Raw genomic sequence first — 15,539 nt, 5'->3', positions numbered from 1 at the left:
CGACCGAGTAATTCGTGCCCATCAGAGGTATACATTTATGTAAATTTGTAAGTACCTATACGAATGAATCGTTTAGCGAAATATGCTTTATATTTTGAGGGAACATAACAATTTTGCTTGATGATGTAAAACTAAAAAACGATCAACAATATCATATGTTAGAGTTGGAGTTACGAAGGAGTTAAACACTCCTACTTTAATAGTTTTAATATTTCTTTATAAAAAATAACGTAACTTCTCATTTCGTCGTGTATTTAACAAGAGAATAATTTTTATTATATTATTTTGCCTAGTAAAAGTAAAGTCGGTGTTCTTATAAATTTTATCAAAATAGTGCAGTCACAGATCACATTCGATTAGTCATTATTAATACGCACTACAATACTGTACGCGTCTTCTATAATATGTTAAAACATCTATTTTATAAAACATAATTCAATCCGGTTCGTGTAGATTAAGTACTAGCACAGATAATATATTATATGCTAGGCTGCTCCAAGTAGAATAGATAAATATTGCAAGATGAAAAAAAACTTGATAGATATTTATTCATTGACAACTGACATTTGATACTTGAATTTTGTCCAAACTCCAAATTGACTTTGAAGTTTATGTGATGGAATTGATGTTTGTAATTTAGTAAGGATTTATCAAAAATCAAAATCGACCACAGATTTTCAATGGTAACTACCTAGCGCCTTGGTAGTTGTAAATTTTAATATTTTAGATACCTATCTACTATAGCACATAGCTTATGTTTATATCAAAATAATTATCTATTTTTCAGAATCATTTTTTGTTATAAATTTACATCAATAAAGCTTTGCCCCAGAAATGAGTAAATCTTTGGAAGATAATTTGATCAACAAAATTATATCAGAAGACCAAGATGCTATCCTTTCTTACATCTCTAAAGGTATCTCAGTTAGAAATAGATGAAGGATGAAGAATGAACAGGAATGTAATTTTTTTTTCTAAACATTTCATTCAAACATTTTTATACTTTTAGGTGCAAATCCCAACAAAATAACTAGTCAAGGCAAAACTTGTCTGGGGGAAGCTTCAAGTTTAGGTAATATCTCAATTGTAAAATTGCTACTTGAAGCCTGTAAATCAGAAGGAACTAATCAAATTTCATCCTATGGTGTTTCAAAGAAAAAACACAGTGTTAAATCTCATAAAAGAAAATATAGAGGGACAGGGCAGCATGATGACAATGTCAGTAAATGTAAGAATCGAACACACAGAGTTAATGTTGATTTTCAGAATGAAAAAGGTAATCTTATATCCAATAGTACAAAAACTGATAAGAATCAAGGATACTTTGTGATTGTAAATAGTGATGGCTCTAGTAGTGATGAAAGCAGGTTAAGTAATATTATATCCCCTAAGAGTTCCCTGGCAGCAACACCTTTAGCTGAATTAGAATGGGATGAAGATATTGGAAATGTTGCCCCCACAACAAGCGAAGATGAGACATGGTCATCTATGTATAAGTAAGTAATGTTTTCATAAACATATATCTGAAATGTTGTGTCCCACAGATTTATAGCTGATGTAATATGATGTTATATGTATGTTTATAATATAGAAGGGTTAATATCACTGAAATCTTCTAAGTGTTTATTTCAATAATGTAATAGGTGGTATGCTGCTATACTTGAGAAATCTGGTGCCGCTATAGCAGCAGCAACAATGGTTTCAAACGGCTTAAATCAACAAGATGCATTTATGAGAACCGCATTACATTATGCAGCTGAACAGGGTCATACAGATATTGTTAAATTACTATTGGATTCGGGTACATAATTGGAGTGTAAATCTATATGAAATTTGTATGTTTTTAGATTAGCTTTGATGAAATTTTTTTTGCTGATTCAATTTTTGTAATTTATTTTGAGTCTTGTTTTCAATTTAGTTTTTGTAGTATGCATTTTAGTTAACAGACTAAAAAAAAGATTACAAATTATGCAATTAATTTAAGGAAGCAAATTGGATATAACAGCAGGGGATGGCCTTACATCCCTGCACATAGCCGTGATTAAAAATCATATTGAAACTGTTAAGGAGCTTTTGTCAGCAGGAAGTCATGTTAATTATAAAACACATGAGAAAATGACTGCACTACATTTTGCTGCATCCAGAGGATATTTAGATTTGGTTAGTCCTTGAATATTTTAAAAGACAACAACTTATTTTATTTAAATTGGATCTAATTTTTGAACTGGATAGGGTTAATTATGTTTGAAATAATATTTAATTTTATACAAAAAAATGTGTGATATATCTATGGTTAAATGTAATTGGACTAAATGGTACATTTATTTTAGGTAAAAATTCTAGTCAACAATGGAGCTTACTTAGAGGCAAGAGATACAAATGAGCGCACAGCATTGTATTTAGCAGCTGGAAGAGGACATGTTGATGTTATAAGATATTTAATATCATCTGGTGCCAATGTTAATGGTGAAGAAATACATGGTGAGGGGCACATTTATTTTTGCAATTTGCGGCTACAATGTTTATTATATATATTTTAATTTTTAAACATCAATTATTGTTATAAATTTCAGGTTACACTCCTCTATGCGAATCAGTTTGGCAAAGATATACAAATGTAGTTGATCTTCTATTAAAGTCTGGAGCAAGGATTACACATTCCCATAAACTTTTACACAATGCAATCTTACAAGGACAGGTACAGAGTAAAGAATTATCTTTTGAAGTACACTATGAACAAAATAAGATCAATGAAATAATTTCAAGTAGAGTCATAATGTTACATTATTTGTGCTAGCAGTTCATTTTTTTATTAAGATATGTTGAATTTACTCTATGATTGTGTGTATCCTGTCATAATTATGTTTTTAACAGGAAGATATAGTAACAATGTTAGTAAGCCATGGAGGAGGAATAAATTTACATAATGATACAGGAGATACTCCCTTGTTATTGGCTGTACGTCTATCACAGGTTTCAGTGGTAAAAATACTACTACAGAAAGGTAATAAATTAAAGAAATTTTTCATTTACAAATCTTTCTTCTTCTTGATTAACAAATATTCGGAATAACACTCTCTTTGCCTATATCAAATAAGGTAACATTTTAAAACATTGTAATTGATAAAGGTGTAATTTTTTTTTATTGACATTATCTATATATGAAAATGCTTCTTATTTCCTGTGGTCATTGGATCACACATTAATTGCTTGAATAGAGTAGTTATTTTTGTTTTAAGAAAAATAATATAAAAATTTTATTGCTAATTAAATTTAAAAAAATACAGCTATTTAATATTCATGCATTTGACAGGTCAGCTAGTAGCGAATAAACCCTGCATTATTATTTTGAAATCTATAGCAATAAAAATATTTTTTTAGATTTTATATGTTTGTCTTTTTCTAGGTGCAAATGCAAATATATGTAATAGTATAACTGGTGCCAATGCTCTTCACATCGCAGTTGAGAGTGTGAAATGTCCAAATGAATTCGAGGAATTAATAATTTCATTATTGGACTATAAAATAGATATGAATACGACAGCACTTACAGGCGACACAGCTTTAAATCGAGCTCTGTTACTACAAAAGTAATATTCTTCTCAAATGAATTTATATACTTGCAATCCATTTTTAAATATATATATGAATTTCATTTTTTTTAGGGATGATGCAGCAATGATTTTAATTCAACATGGTGCTGATGTGAATGCATGTGATTCACAGTCCTGTGGATTAGACAATTTATCAATAGTTAATAGAAGGGTATCAAATAGCATTGCAAGTTTACTTATAAAGGCTGGTCATTACCTACCATTTTCTGAGTATAGGGTTGAGAATAATACTTTAACAACTAGAGAAACAATGGATCATTGGCTTCATAGCATTTGTAGAGAACCTTTAAGTCTATTAGACCTCTGCAGAATTAAATTAAGATTGTTTTGTAAAAAAAGACCTCTTCACCAATATATAGACTTGTTACCTCTACCAAAGAGCTTAAAAACCTTCCTAATGTTTAGAGATGAGTGTAATATATTTTCTTGTAGATCAAAGGAATAATTTGGTGTGTGAAAAAGTTGAGTAATTATATTAATTAATAAAAACGAATGTACATACAACAATTATTTATTTAAACACTAGTGTGGTACATAGTTAGTAAATAGAAATATGTATTATTAACATGTTTGCAATTTCCAAATAAGACGATGATTTGTAAAAGGTATACTCGTCTAAATTAATGAATCACAAGTGTAGGTGGTTGCATTGAAGTGACTTGTTGAAAACGTATTTATAAAAATAACATAATGATCTTATCCTTATATCAAGTTCCGTATAATAAATAATAGGTAAAACTTTATTCATTCTTTATCAGTATAAAAATAAATATTGTTTATTTATCCCCAAAAAATATTACACAAATTATCGATGCAGCATTTAACCCCATACCTGTGTTGAGACGCTCAATCTCTTTCATCAATGTAGTGTTTATTACTTCATTTAATAGACAGGTTTTAAGGCCTAATTTTATCTTGATGCTGTTTCAAGTTATATTTATATTGATTACTATAATAATAGTTTCTAATTATTGTTATGAATAATATTGCAATAATAATGTAATGAATACTTGTAGGTATCCATAGTCTTTAATAAATTTTTAAAGCAACTTCAAATAAACTATATTACTGAAACCTTATAGTGTAATGCAAAAGTGAATAGATTGAAATAAATACTTAATGTTAAAGATTAAAAAAAAGTACCTATTTATCATGAACTTGGCCTCACATCGTCATTTAAATCAATATATTAAATGATTCTTGAGTCTTGACAGAGATTTTTTGGATTAGCTATTACATACGATAATGTGATTAGCCATTACTCGTAGTTATTAGGTATAAAACTCTATTCCAAACAACACCCAATACAACACATAAAATTATTTTAATAATAGCTTCATAAATTAGGTAAAATATTGCAATGTGACATAAGTGATAGTGTTATTTTTTCGGTCTATGTGACGATGTGTTAATTTTATGTTGATATTAAAAATTTTATGTATGTTTGATAGTTGCTTCAAACGCCAATAATTAGCAAAAATACATAATATAAAAAGGCTTGCGTATATTGTTGTTATTCATAAATTAAACTTACTCATTTGGTAATTTATTAAAATTTAATGATATTTTTAGGTATTTTAGTGCCTGCAGGCTATAACAATAGGTAGTAATATTATGAATATTTTAAAATAGATATTGATGAAATACAGTGTAATTAACATGATTGCGATATGTAAAAATACAACATCTTATCTATTATAACACTAATCAAGCTGACAATTGCGTAATACATTCATTACAAAAAATTACTCAAAATTACTTTTGACTCAGACTTTCAAGAGGGAACTTTAAAATACCTAAAACCTTTCATTCGAAAACTTGCATATACCTTGAAATTTATGTCAATAATGGATGTTTGAGATGTATGTGAGTATTTAACTCTCACTTAATTCCCAAGTTTCTTATGTTTGTTTTATTAGGATAATCATCCACATCAGCCCAGTTGTTTTCATTAATTTCATGGACACAGGCTTGTGAAAGCTTAGGCCTTAATCAATATTTAAAAATATAGTTTACAGTGTCAAACAAAAACTTAAAACAAAATAAATCAATTGAAGTTTTCGAAAGGAAGGTCCATACTATGTACATATCAGTAGAACAATTGCTATTAGTAGTGTAGGTATGGTTAACAACAAGAGAAGTTTAATTGTGTGTGTTTAAGCCAAGGTCTCTTCCAAATAGTTTAACTGAGGAATTGCATATTTTCTTACTAAAAGCAGTAATAATCACAAGATCAATGTATTCATTGCAATAAAAGAAATATAACATGTATTAGACAACTTTTGTTGATGATTATAATGTATTACACTATGATCCATTAACAAATTTAATAAATAATTTCAAATAAAACAATTAAGCTACTAATGTATGGTTGCAGTTTACTAGCAGACTGGGAATAATTTTTGAGCCACTTTATAATTTACGCTGTATTTTAGTTGAGGTTCCTTAAGAATGTGCTCACGACGAAAATGTTAGTGAATACTGTCAGTAGGCTAATAGGTCAATAAATGTAATTCTTCATAGGCTGCAATCATACTTTAGAGAATAATAATGATATAAAAATAACATATGCTCTTATTTTTCCTATAAGGGCTTCAAACCTCTTTTATCTTTAACATTCTGTAAGTCTGGACATGCCTTGACTAAAATATCTACCAAATGGAAATGTTTATATTCTGTTGCTTTATGTAGAGCATTTTTGCCATCGTCATCCTGTAAATCCACTTTAGCACCAGATTCAAGGAGAAGATTGACTGTAGACAATTTACCTATAACAAAAAATTCAGTGTTATGTATCACCCTTAAATATTCAAACAAAAAACAATTTTTATTAGATTAGTACAGTTAGATAAAAATCTATTTAATTGACATTTATTGCAGATCCAAACCATTGCTCAATAAACTATTTATTCAGTGTCATGCATGTGTTATAAATTGTAAATATAGAAAGCTTAAATACCTGCTGCAGCAGCTCTGTGTAAAGGTGTTGCTTTTCCACTCTTTGTTTGAATGTCAATCAGAGCACCCTTTGCTATTAACAGTTTGCAAATATCATTGTGACCATTCCTAGCTGCATAGTGCAAAGCTGTATAGCCTGCATTGTCTTGGGCATTAACAACTTCAGAAACATTTTTAGCTCGATCAATTAAATAAATCACTTTATCCTTATCTCCAGAAAATGCTGAAACATTAGATTACCATTTAATTGTAACATTTTTAATAAAGTAAAATGTTACGATTTTATTTTCAAGTATATTTACCTGCATTCCATATCCCTCTTTCCCAATCCATTTCAGATAAAGTTTGACATACTGATTTATTTGCACTGGCAGCATTGCAATGATGATTACAACAATTTCCATCAGCCATTTGAATTAATTAAATATTATTTTAAAATATAGTAAAATAATTATTATGTTAATGAAATTATGACAATGGAAGAGTATTGATATGATTTAAATATCACGGCCTAAAGTCCAAGTAATCTCTGCTTCTCCAGTGCTTGCAACAATCTTATATCCCAATTGGCTCAATGAATTAATCAGTTGAAGGACATTTGTTTTCATAGTCACACCATTAACAACATCTCCAGATCCTGGGTATTTTTTGGTTAGTGCTTTGATTTCCTCTTGACCTAAACCAAAGACAGAGCAATCATTGGCATGAAGTGAACCTTTTACTGCAATGTATACTACACCATCTTCAGACATTGGAATGTTTGCTAAGTTTGTTCCCGATACATTTTGACTACCTTTTGTTTCCATTATATTATATTATTCAGTAATAGATAGTAAACAATAAATTTAAACCTCGTCGTCTTTGTTAGAATGATGGTAGTGCATAGCCTCTTTACTGAAATTTGTAATATTGTCTTGCTCTACAATTATAGAAGGTTCTGGTTCAGAAAATTCTTTTCTCATAGTCCACATATACTCATTGTAATCCTGTTTTACGGCTGTTGAACTGGAAGCAACAACTTTGTAACCCAATACCTGAAAAAGTCCAGAGTTTAATATCTTTTATGATCAAACCAATCAATATTAATAATTTAATAAAATTCTTATCATTACCTCAAGTGCACTAAGTATGACGCATGGATGTTGCAGATAAACAATTGTTGAATCGTCACAATAACCTCCACAGGCGAATCGTTTCAATTGCTCTATATCTCCAGCTATAAAATTGAAAAAGTTTTATGGGATACTAGAGAATGTGAAATAAAGTTGCTACGATGTTTCACGTTTGTTAATTAAAGGGTGACTCGAAATTTTAGTTCATTTCTTTGTGGACTAAATAAAACTCTTAGATGTAAGATCTACCTTTTAAACCCGATACCAAAACACGCCAAGGGTTCTTATGTCCATACGAAGCCAAATTGCCTCGGATCAAAATGTAGGGCATTGATTACGGTTAAAATATACTGTTTCAAACTGAGTTAAGACCGACTGTAAATATTTTACCACTCATATAGATTAAAAAATATATGAAGGCAAAGTAAAAAATATACTTAAGAATTATACCTAGTACAAGTAGGAAAATTAGTCAATATTTTCAGTATTGACTCTTGTAACGTCGTTGTCGCTTGTCAGTGTCCTCTGTCAAAATGAACCATCAAGTAAATTAGGACTCTTCATACCAAACGTAGTTACGCAACATGTGTTGTAGTAAAACATCTATTGATATAAATATAATATAACGTACATCATATAATATAACGTCAAATGATAGTTGGACTTGTACACAAGTGCACAAATATTTGTTTTAGATATAATAGTAATAAATAATATTTTTCCAAAGATGTTAAATTACATTTTTAAACAATATGTATACAGGAGTGACAAGTGAACATTGAGGCCTATATACATATATTTTTTTTTTTTTATAATAAATAATATATATATATTTTTTTTTTTGAAAATGCAATATTATAAATGCGAAAGTTTGTAGGGATGTGTGTGCGTTTGTTGCTCTTTCACGCAAAAACTACTGAACTGTAGGCAACTTTTTAACCCGATATTCCTACTAAAACATAAAATGAAAGCACAGTACATTAATTTTCTTAACAATAACCTAATACAGCAAAATTATATAAATTGGTCATTGGATTTTATTAATATAATTTTTTTTGTAATCTTTAATTGAACATGAGGTATTCCAACCCCAACGCAAGTCATTGTCGAGGCTTTAGATCAGTGAAATGTGTTGCCAATCACTCCTCATCGTTATTAAACTTGAATTTTACATTTGATTCTATATTATTCTTATTGATTCCCGTACTGTACTTATATGATGCTTGGTTTTACTAAGTAGAGAAAAATATTGGTTGACTTTGAAATGAACTAACTACTAACCTTTGAATCGACACATGTGTTGCTAAGCGTAAAACTCGAGAACGGCTTGAACAATACGTTTTTGTTTTTTACGTTTTCAAAATATGTTATATATTTTCTAAAAAGGATTCTAAGGGGAAAAAATCGTAGGTACTACGGGTGAAGTCGGGGCGGACTACTAGAATATAACTAAAGAAGGTATTGATTTATGTTTCTAATATGGAAAGGTATTTATTTATTTATTTACACTTTATTGTGCTGGCATACATAACGCATCCTTAAAATAAATGTCTTAAAACTAAACCAGCACAGCGTGCGGCCTTACCACTAAGGAGTGATCTGTTCCAGGCAACCAACTGTGATAAAGTAATATAAGTAATATATAAAGTAGGAGGTACGTTTGAAGTACATAAAACATGAATATAATCATATAAACGTATTATATAACATACATAAGTACATATAAATTAAATAAATATAAATTCAGTACATATATGCATTAGTAAAATATATGAGGTACTTATACGATCGTTAAAAGTTTTTAACTTGCTTATTAATGGCTGGTTAGGGAATTGTACTATACCAAAATAAAAATCTATTGGAAAAATACTGCCTTTTGACCTTCAGCGGGGCTGCTCTACAGTCCACATAACGTGAAGGGCATAAAATAATTGGGCTCCATTTCATTGCAGCTAACACAATTCGCATCCTTGAGGAAGACCTTACTCACTGTACGTTTTAAATGGACTTATTCATCACTATACTTATAAAGAAATAATACATACAAATATACAAGCATAGAAACATACAGCAGAAGCTTATAAAACTCTATTTCCTTATAATTTTTAATTAAACCGAGCCAAACCTAGCCCAACATATTGAATGGTCATTTCACCATATAACGAATTTACACTGATTGAAAAAAAAAAATGAAAAATAATGCACTTGTATAAATAATTACATTCACAATACCGAGCATACACAATTTTGAAAAATATGTCACGGATTACAATTTATCGACACATTATAATTTCGTGGAAATTTAGCCTAAGATATTTATAATTACACAGTGCTTACATTTTTTTACCGTGACTTATGCATTATTAAAACAATTATGATACCCATGAACAATAATAAGGATTGAATACATTTATTCACATTAAAACGACTGGTAAGAAGAAATGGAATCGGATGGGTGTGGAAAAGGAAACGGGTCTCCGGGCACCCCATTCCCCGTACGAAACACAGTTGCATTTTTTTTTTTATGTCATAGTCGGCAATGGAGCTGGTGGGTCGCCTGATGGTAAGCGCTACCACCGCCCATGAACATTTGGAGAGGCGTAAGGTCAATTGCAGACCTTTCGCCTCTACAAAAGGGATTGCCGACTTTAAGGAAGGGATTAGGACAGGAATAAAGGAAAGGACTAGGAAGGGTAAGGAAAAGGATATGGGCCTCCGGCTCCCCCACTCACCGTACGAAACACAATAGCAAGCTATTATTTCACGCCGGTTTTCTGTGGGGGTGTGGTACTTCCCCGGTGCGAGCTGGCCCAATTCGTGCCGAAGCGTGCTCGACTCCCACAATAAAAGATGCCGCCGCCGCAAGCATGCCGCCGAAAGCATGCCGCTATTTCACGCTGGTTCATCTGTAGGGGTACTGTACTTAGGTTCCAGGCTCGGTCCAAAATGTCACAGAATACGGGGGATGTGATACCTACTACATACTTAATTAGAACATGTTTATGGGTATATTGTTATGTAACGCTGACGACTCGTAATATACGTCACTACAAAATATTATACTAATAATAGAACTGATTGGTTGGTACACGATATCAGGCACCAGATAGCTCAACATGTAATCCAAATTCATTTCACTGAATTCCAACATTATTCCGGACTCATATGACGTCTGTAGGTAGGAAACCCCGAAGCGTCGCTGTCGACCTGAATATATAACTTACAGAGAATGTTCTCGTGTAATATTTGGAAGTACGCATACAACAGCAGCATTCCTGATCTCAGGTAATCAGGTAGCTGGATTTATTAGTTCTTATAAATTTAATAAAACTTATTTTACTTTGAATGAATATGCTTCTTTTCTACTACCTTTATTATCTAGTGTGTACCTACAAAAATATATTGTAATTATTAAGCAAAAAGTAATAGTTCACAATGCGTTGAAATCACAGTAAAAGATCACACCACATTGCGAAAGTTGTGTTATGGCTCGGATGAAAATGATGTACATATACAATATAATATAATCCTTTTGTAATATATTTTACACTCAAATGTTTACTAAAAGCTGAAGAAAGAAAATTAAAAGTTTCAAATTGCCTCCACACACAATGAACTTCTTTATGAATTTCTGCTCGTGTACAACATCAACCGCAAAGTTTCCTGCACGAAGGCATTGCTATTCTATATCTCCATATTTAGCTTGCAGGAAACGAATTAATTAATTTTACCGTTTTAATAAAGGTTCACTTTCGAAAGCAGTACAACGCTAAGTTCGCAAAATGTTTACAGTTCTGTTTGGGGGTTTGTATTGATATTGTTTGGGAATTGAAAGATGTTGTTTAAGTATATTTATTTATTTATTTATTATATGGAATGGACAGAGAAGGGTACGGAAAAGAATATAGACCTCCTTCTCTCAGTAATGTTATCATAGAATAACACACATTATAATCAGTACCTTTCCGGAGCACAAGTTAACGTAGTTCAACCGATGATATCCATATATTTTATTTTTGCCTAACCTTACGTCAATCAACAGGTTGCCTGTTAATAAAAAAAACGTTGATCCTTACAAACACAAACTAGATAGTAGGTTTACATGTGATAATCGCAAATGTAAGTATAAAAAATCCTTGTTTTGTGTCTGTCACCCCATTTTACATAAGTAACGAAAAATTAAGAATTGACTTTAATTTTAAAATTAATAAAATAGTCTGTAGATAGATATGTATCTTGGTTCTTTAATTTAATAAAACCCAGTGTCATCCTCTGAGAATACTAAGTCATAAGCCTCTAGAATGGTAAGTATAGTCTCAAAGGTCCCACTCTTTGGCGTTAATAGATGTGATATGGCCAAGTTTCTCATATTTAACGCTTTTTGCTATATAGATGGTTGAATTTTATTTCATAACTACTAAATACAGCCCTTTTATTTAATAAGGTAAACTACGTTTACGGTACGGTTTGAATAAAGTACGATGTAATTAAACAATTTGGCATAGCAGTTTTTTTTTTATCAATAATAACTATTGAGATATATATATATATATATATATATATATATATATATATATATATATATATATATATATATATATATTTGTGAGAATAAGTTTCTTACAATGGTTACACAAACAATCCTTTTATCAGTTCAATCAAGAGGCACAATAAAAAGTATGTAATGTACAAACCATCATGGTTGACAAAACAAAGTTATAATTATTAGATCTATCTTAACCTTTCTTGTCTTAATATACCTTTCTCCAAATAAAGAAACTCGCTAGGTACCTACTACAAGTAAAATAATGTTTTAGCGTCACATTATAATTTAGGTACCTATATAGTTTAATTTGCTCCTCTCAGCCATTTATTAAGAAATCCATTTTTTGCGCTAATCAATATACTTATCGAAAATTCTAGAGTATCCCTCTCGAATATTTAATGAAGTAGAGAACAACTCTTAAGAATTTGTTAAAATAAACTTAAACAATAACTAATTTTATACCCATAATATTAAATTTTCCCAAGAAATGTTTTTTAAACCCTCACTGAAATATTTCGTTGAAAATTTATTAGTACATAATTTCATAAAAAGCTGAACCATGCGTTTCGTTTTTTTCCTATAATAAAATGCTTTTGTATAAACAACGGTGTTTCTGTTTTCTACAGTTATTTTTGGTGCAATGAGGTTAATGAGTTTGAAATACAGACGTTACAAAATTTCCTACTAAGCATCAATATTTTATCAGTTGAAATAGGTATACAGAATAGTAACAAGCAAATAGTAAAAAGCTCAGTACGTCGACTTATCGTGTACGACATTTTACTGATATCAGTACTATTAAGTATTCTATGCCGATATTGCGATTTTAGCCCAAACGACACGTTAAACGGAAGTAGCAACGCCAGCGATTCTGCTGATATGCAATATTTTCATTTCAAACCTAAGGCTAGACGTGTAACATTCACCTCTTTTTTTACATTTTGAACAGTATCTATATATAGGCATAAGACGAATTTCCTTAAGTTTGATAACTTTTTGATAATTAGGTACACATTGCGATAAAAACTTCAATGAAATCACTGTAGGTTCTATAACATTATTTTGCATAGATGCTTTGTTATAGTGATTTACAATTGTTCACGAAAAATCTTACATATAAAAGTTTTAGGGATCACCTCTATAATTATAACGCTTTCCAACTCAACGAGGTAACTAATAACTAAGTATATCTATGTATATATATATTTTAATAGAAGTTATTTTTCTACGGTACGACTAGTTTGTACCCAAAGCTTTAGCAACCGATACGGTGGAGTTCGTGAACTTAAGCAGAAAATTGTTTTGAACTTTAGCTAGCTTGTCCAAATACAGGCAAATCCCAGGAAGTTTCTGTACTTTTTGATAAAAATTGGAAAGTTTTAAAAGTAAATAATAACGTTCACATGTTTTGTGGACACCCACGAAAATTAGTAATTACTAGGTAACGTCAACGTAAATGTAAGTATTATCTAATCAGGGTAAACTATGCTCTAATTATGTCGCCGTTTCGGTCTCTAGACACCATTAGCTTGTCATTATTTATTGATGTCTTTATTAGTTAATATCTACGCTAAATATAGAGAGAATTTAAAGCCAAAGGAGTCTAAATTGTCTTGCTTCTATGTGTAATATGTATCTATCATAGCCATCGCACTTCCTGCGCCTCTTATGTACCCCGAGCTACACAGCCCGCGCTATTGCACCTTATTTTAAGGAACCTAAACGGAAGGGCATCACTTTTGTTCAACCTCAAACACGATTCGTTCACTCAGACAATGGCGATGTAGTTATAAAGTTAATTTTTTTTTAAACTAGCTTTTCGCTTCGGCCTCACCAAATTTATTAATATCGGTTCAATGGCTCAGGCGTGAATAAGAGACAGACAGATGGAGAGAATTACTTTGTAATTTTTTATTATTGAATAGATGTATAATATTAGAATGGGTAGGAATTGTTTTATTTTTCGCGATCCATGACGAGTCCTCAAAGAATTAATGTAGGTACTTAATATGTAGCTTTTCCATGTCGACAGTAAACAAATGTCCAGATTCGAATAAATAGACTTTGTAAAAAAATACACTTCTGTTCGCTTCAGTATAGAGGAAAATCCAGCCCCTTGCCTTGATAAGGCTTGGACCCGTGGAGGAGAGCCAAACAAAAATCAAGAAATGTATACCAAAATACTTATTTCCTCCTAATAAAACTCTCGCCTCATATTCACCAAAAAATCAATACAATTCGTACCATGGTTAGTTCTCTACCACCGTATCCTTTACTCCTTCCTTCCGCCTGTAACACCACCAGTGTTACTAGTGCATGTCAGCAGTGATGGCCTCTTAAGTTCAGGTGGCCCACTCGCCCCTTTGCTGGCTCTGCCAGTGCAATATAAAATACGCTCCCGCATATGTATAAAAAGCGAGAATTAAAATTGCTTATAATAGTGACTTGATTTTATTATTAATAATGACACATTACACCTAGTTATAATTCTGAAAATATGATCTGCTCTTATTTTTACAGAAGTGTTTTCGTTGTTGTTCAGATTCAGTGTTTGTGCGGCTAAGCTTCAAGGCGGTAGTCGCTACGGCGTGGCGCGTTTTGTTCACGAAAGCTCGTGAGCTGAGAGTTTCGGATTTTGCTTCATTAATTGATTTTAAAACATATGGAGTGAATACAATAAATTTAAATTAATATTTTGGATGTGAGTGAAAACTATTGACAAAGTTAAACAAAGATTACAATTTGAGTGTCCTATAATTTAAGGTAAATTTCTTACTTTCGTTTTTATTAAATTATTAAATGCAAAGAGTACTTTAACATAATTTATTATAAGTGTACATAGTATATGCGTTTGTCGACAAAAAATATAAAAAAAATAACTAGAATCAATAAGCGATTTAATTATTTCAGTTCATTATAAATTTATAATTCATCGTAATCTCTAATCTATATGTAGATCTGATACATTAGACAAAATAATACATACTTTTTAAAAGTTACTTCTTTAAAAAGTATTTCAACCCCTAAATGGGAAACAGAATTCGGGTTACTACAAAGATGCACACCTACTACTTCTGTTTTCTTATATACCAAACTACAAAATATAGAATGGCCAAGTACATTTCTACACATTAACTACTCATCATTTATGAATTATTATATTTTACAATTTTATTAGCATGACTAATACAATCAGACTCTGTATTTATTTTTAAGACAATGTACATACTAACTGAACTTAATTTCGAATAGCTTTTTTTCAAAACGATTCAATAATAGGATGTTTAGGTACTTCGTATCATAAGCTCT

The 15,539-nt window shown here is 30.7% G+C and overlaps 4 protein-coding genes across 4 annotated transcripts in view; 2 read left to right on the top strand and 2 right to left on the bottom strand.

The window, feature by feature from the left end:
* The first annotated feature begins 591 nt into the window (after positions 1–591).
* On the top strand, positions 592–4,399 carry LOC119840186 (ankyrin-2-like). The gene is made up of 10 exons (XM_038366702.1): positions 592–683; positions 788–916; positions 1,010–1,496; positions 1,644–1,801; positions 1,985–2,160; positions 2,331–2,481; positions 2,574–2,698; positions 2,875–3,004; positions 3,407–3,590; positions 3,666–4,399. Exons 2-10 carry the CDS (start codon positions 835–837, stop codon positions 4,057–4,059), a joined length of 1,887 nt encoding a protein of 628 aa, XP_038222630.1. The 5' UTR covers positions 592–683; positions 788–834; the 3' UTR covers positions 4,060–4,399.
* LOC119840196 (ankyrin repeat domain-containing protein 39) lies at positions 4,210–7,076 on the bottom strand. The gene is made up of 3 exons (XM_038366712.1): positions 6,875–7,076; positions 6,574–6,795; positions 4,210–6,382 (listed from the first exon to the last, which is right to left on the bottom strand). Exons 1-3 carry the CDS (start codon positions 6,981–6,983, stop codon positions 6,198–6,200), a joined length of 516 nt encoding a protein of 171 aa, XP_038222640.1. The 5' UTR covers positions 6,984–7,076; the 3' UTR covers positions 4,210–6,197.
* LOC119840207 lies at positions 7,076–8,128 on the bottom strand. Its single transcript, XM_038366723.1, has 4 exons — positions 7,934–8,128; positions 7,685–7,788; positions 7,424–7,606; positions 7,076–7,248 (listed from the first exon to the last, which is right to left on the bottom strand). Exons 1-4 carry the CDS (start codon positions 8,013–8,015, stop codon positions 7,225–7,227), a joined length of 393 nt encoding a protein of 130 aa, XP_038222651.1. The 5' UTR covers positions 8,016–8,128; the 3' UTR covers positions 7,076–7,224.
* A 6,670-nt stretch (positions 8,129–14,798) lies between these two features.
* Positions 14,799–15,539, top strand: part of LOC119829417 (trissin receptor) — a 104,420-nt gene continuing 103,679 nt past the window's right edge. The window contains exon 1 of the mRNA XM_038351907.1: positions 14,799–14,993. The gene's annotated coding sequence lies outside the window, so the exon portion shown is untranslated. The remainder of the gene's footprint in view (positions 14,994–15,539) is intronic.

Source organism: Zerene cesonia, chromosome 1, assembly GCF_012273895.1.
Source record: "Zerene cesonia ecotype Mississippi chromosome 1, Zerene_cesonia_1.1, whole genome shotgun sequence".
In the NCBI taxonomy this organism is placed as follows: Eukaryota; Metazoa; Arthropoda; class Insecta; order Lepidoptera; family Pieridae; genus Zerene; species Zerene cesonia.
Note: the sequence above shows the minus strand (reverse complement) of the source record. Positions and strands in the feature narration are given on the sequence as shown.

Coding starts and splice junctions, on each gene's coding strand:
- LOC119840186 (XM_038366702.1), top strand. CDS start 835: ATGAGTAAATCTTTGGAAGATAATTTGATCAACAAAATTATATCAGAA. Junction 2,161..2,330: donor CCAGAGGATATTTAGATTTG/GTTAGTCCTTGA, acceptor CATTTATTTTAG/GTAAAAATTCTAGTCAACAA. Junction 3,591..3,665: donor CGAGCTCTGTTACTACAAAA/GTAATATTCTTC, acceptor CATTTTTTTTAG/GGATGATGCAGCAATGATTT.
- LOC119840207 (XM_038366723.1), bottom strand. CDS start 8,015: ATGCCCTACATTTTGATCCGAGGCAATTTGGCTTCGTATGGACATAAG. Junction 7,789..7,933: donor TTTGGTATCGGGTTTAAAAG/GTAGATCTTACA, acceptor TCAATTTTATAG/CTGGAGATATAGAGCAATTG. Junction 7,607..7,684: donor TCATACTTAGTGCACTTGAG/GTAATGATAAGA, acceptor GGACTTTTTCAG/GTATTGGGTTACAAAGTTGT.
- LOC119840196 (XM_038366712.1), bottom strand. CDS start 6,983: ATGGCTGATGGAAATTGTTGTAATCATCATTGCAATGCTGCCAGTGCA. Junction 6,796..6,874: donor AAGAGGGATATGGAATGCAG/GTAAATATACTT, acceptor CTAATGTTTCAG/CATTTTCTGGAGATAAGGAT. Junction 6,383..6,573: donor ACACAGAGCTGCTGCAGCAG/GTATTTAAGCTT, acceptor TTTTTGTTATAG/GTAAATTGTCTACAGTCAAT.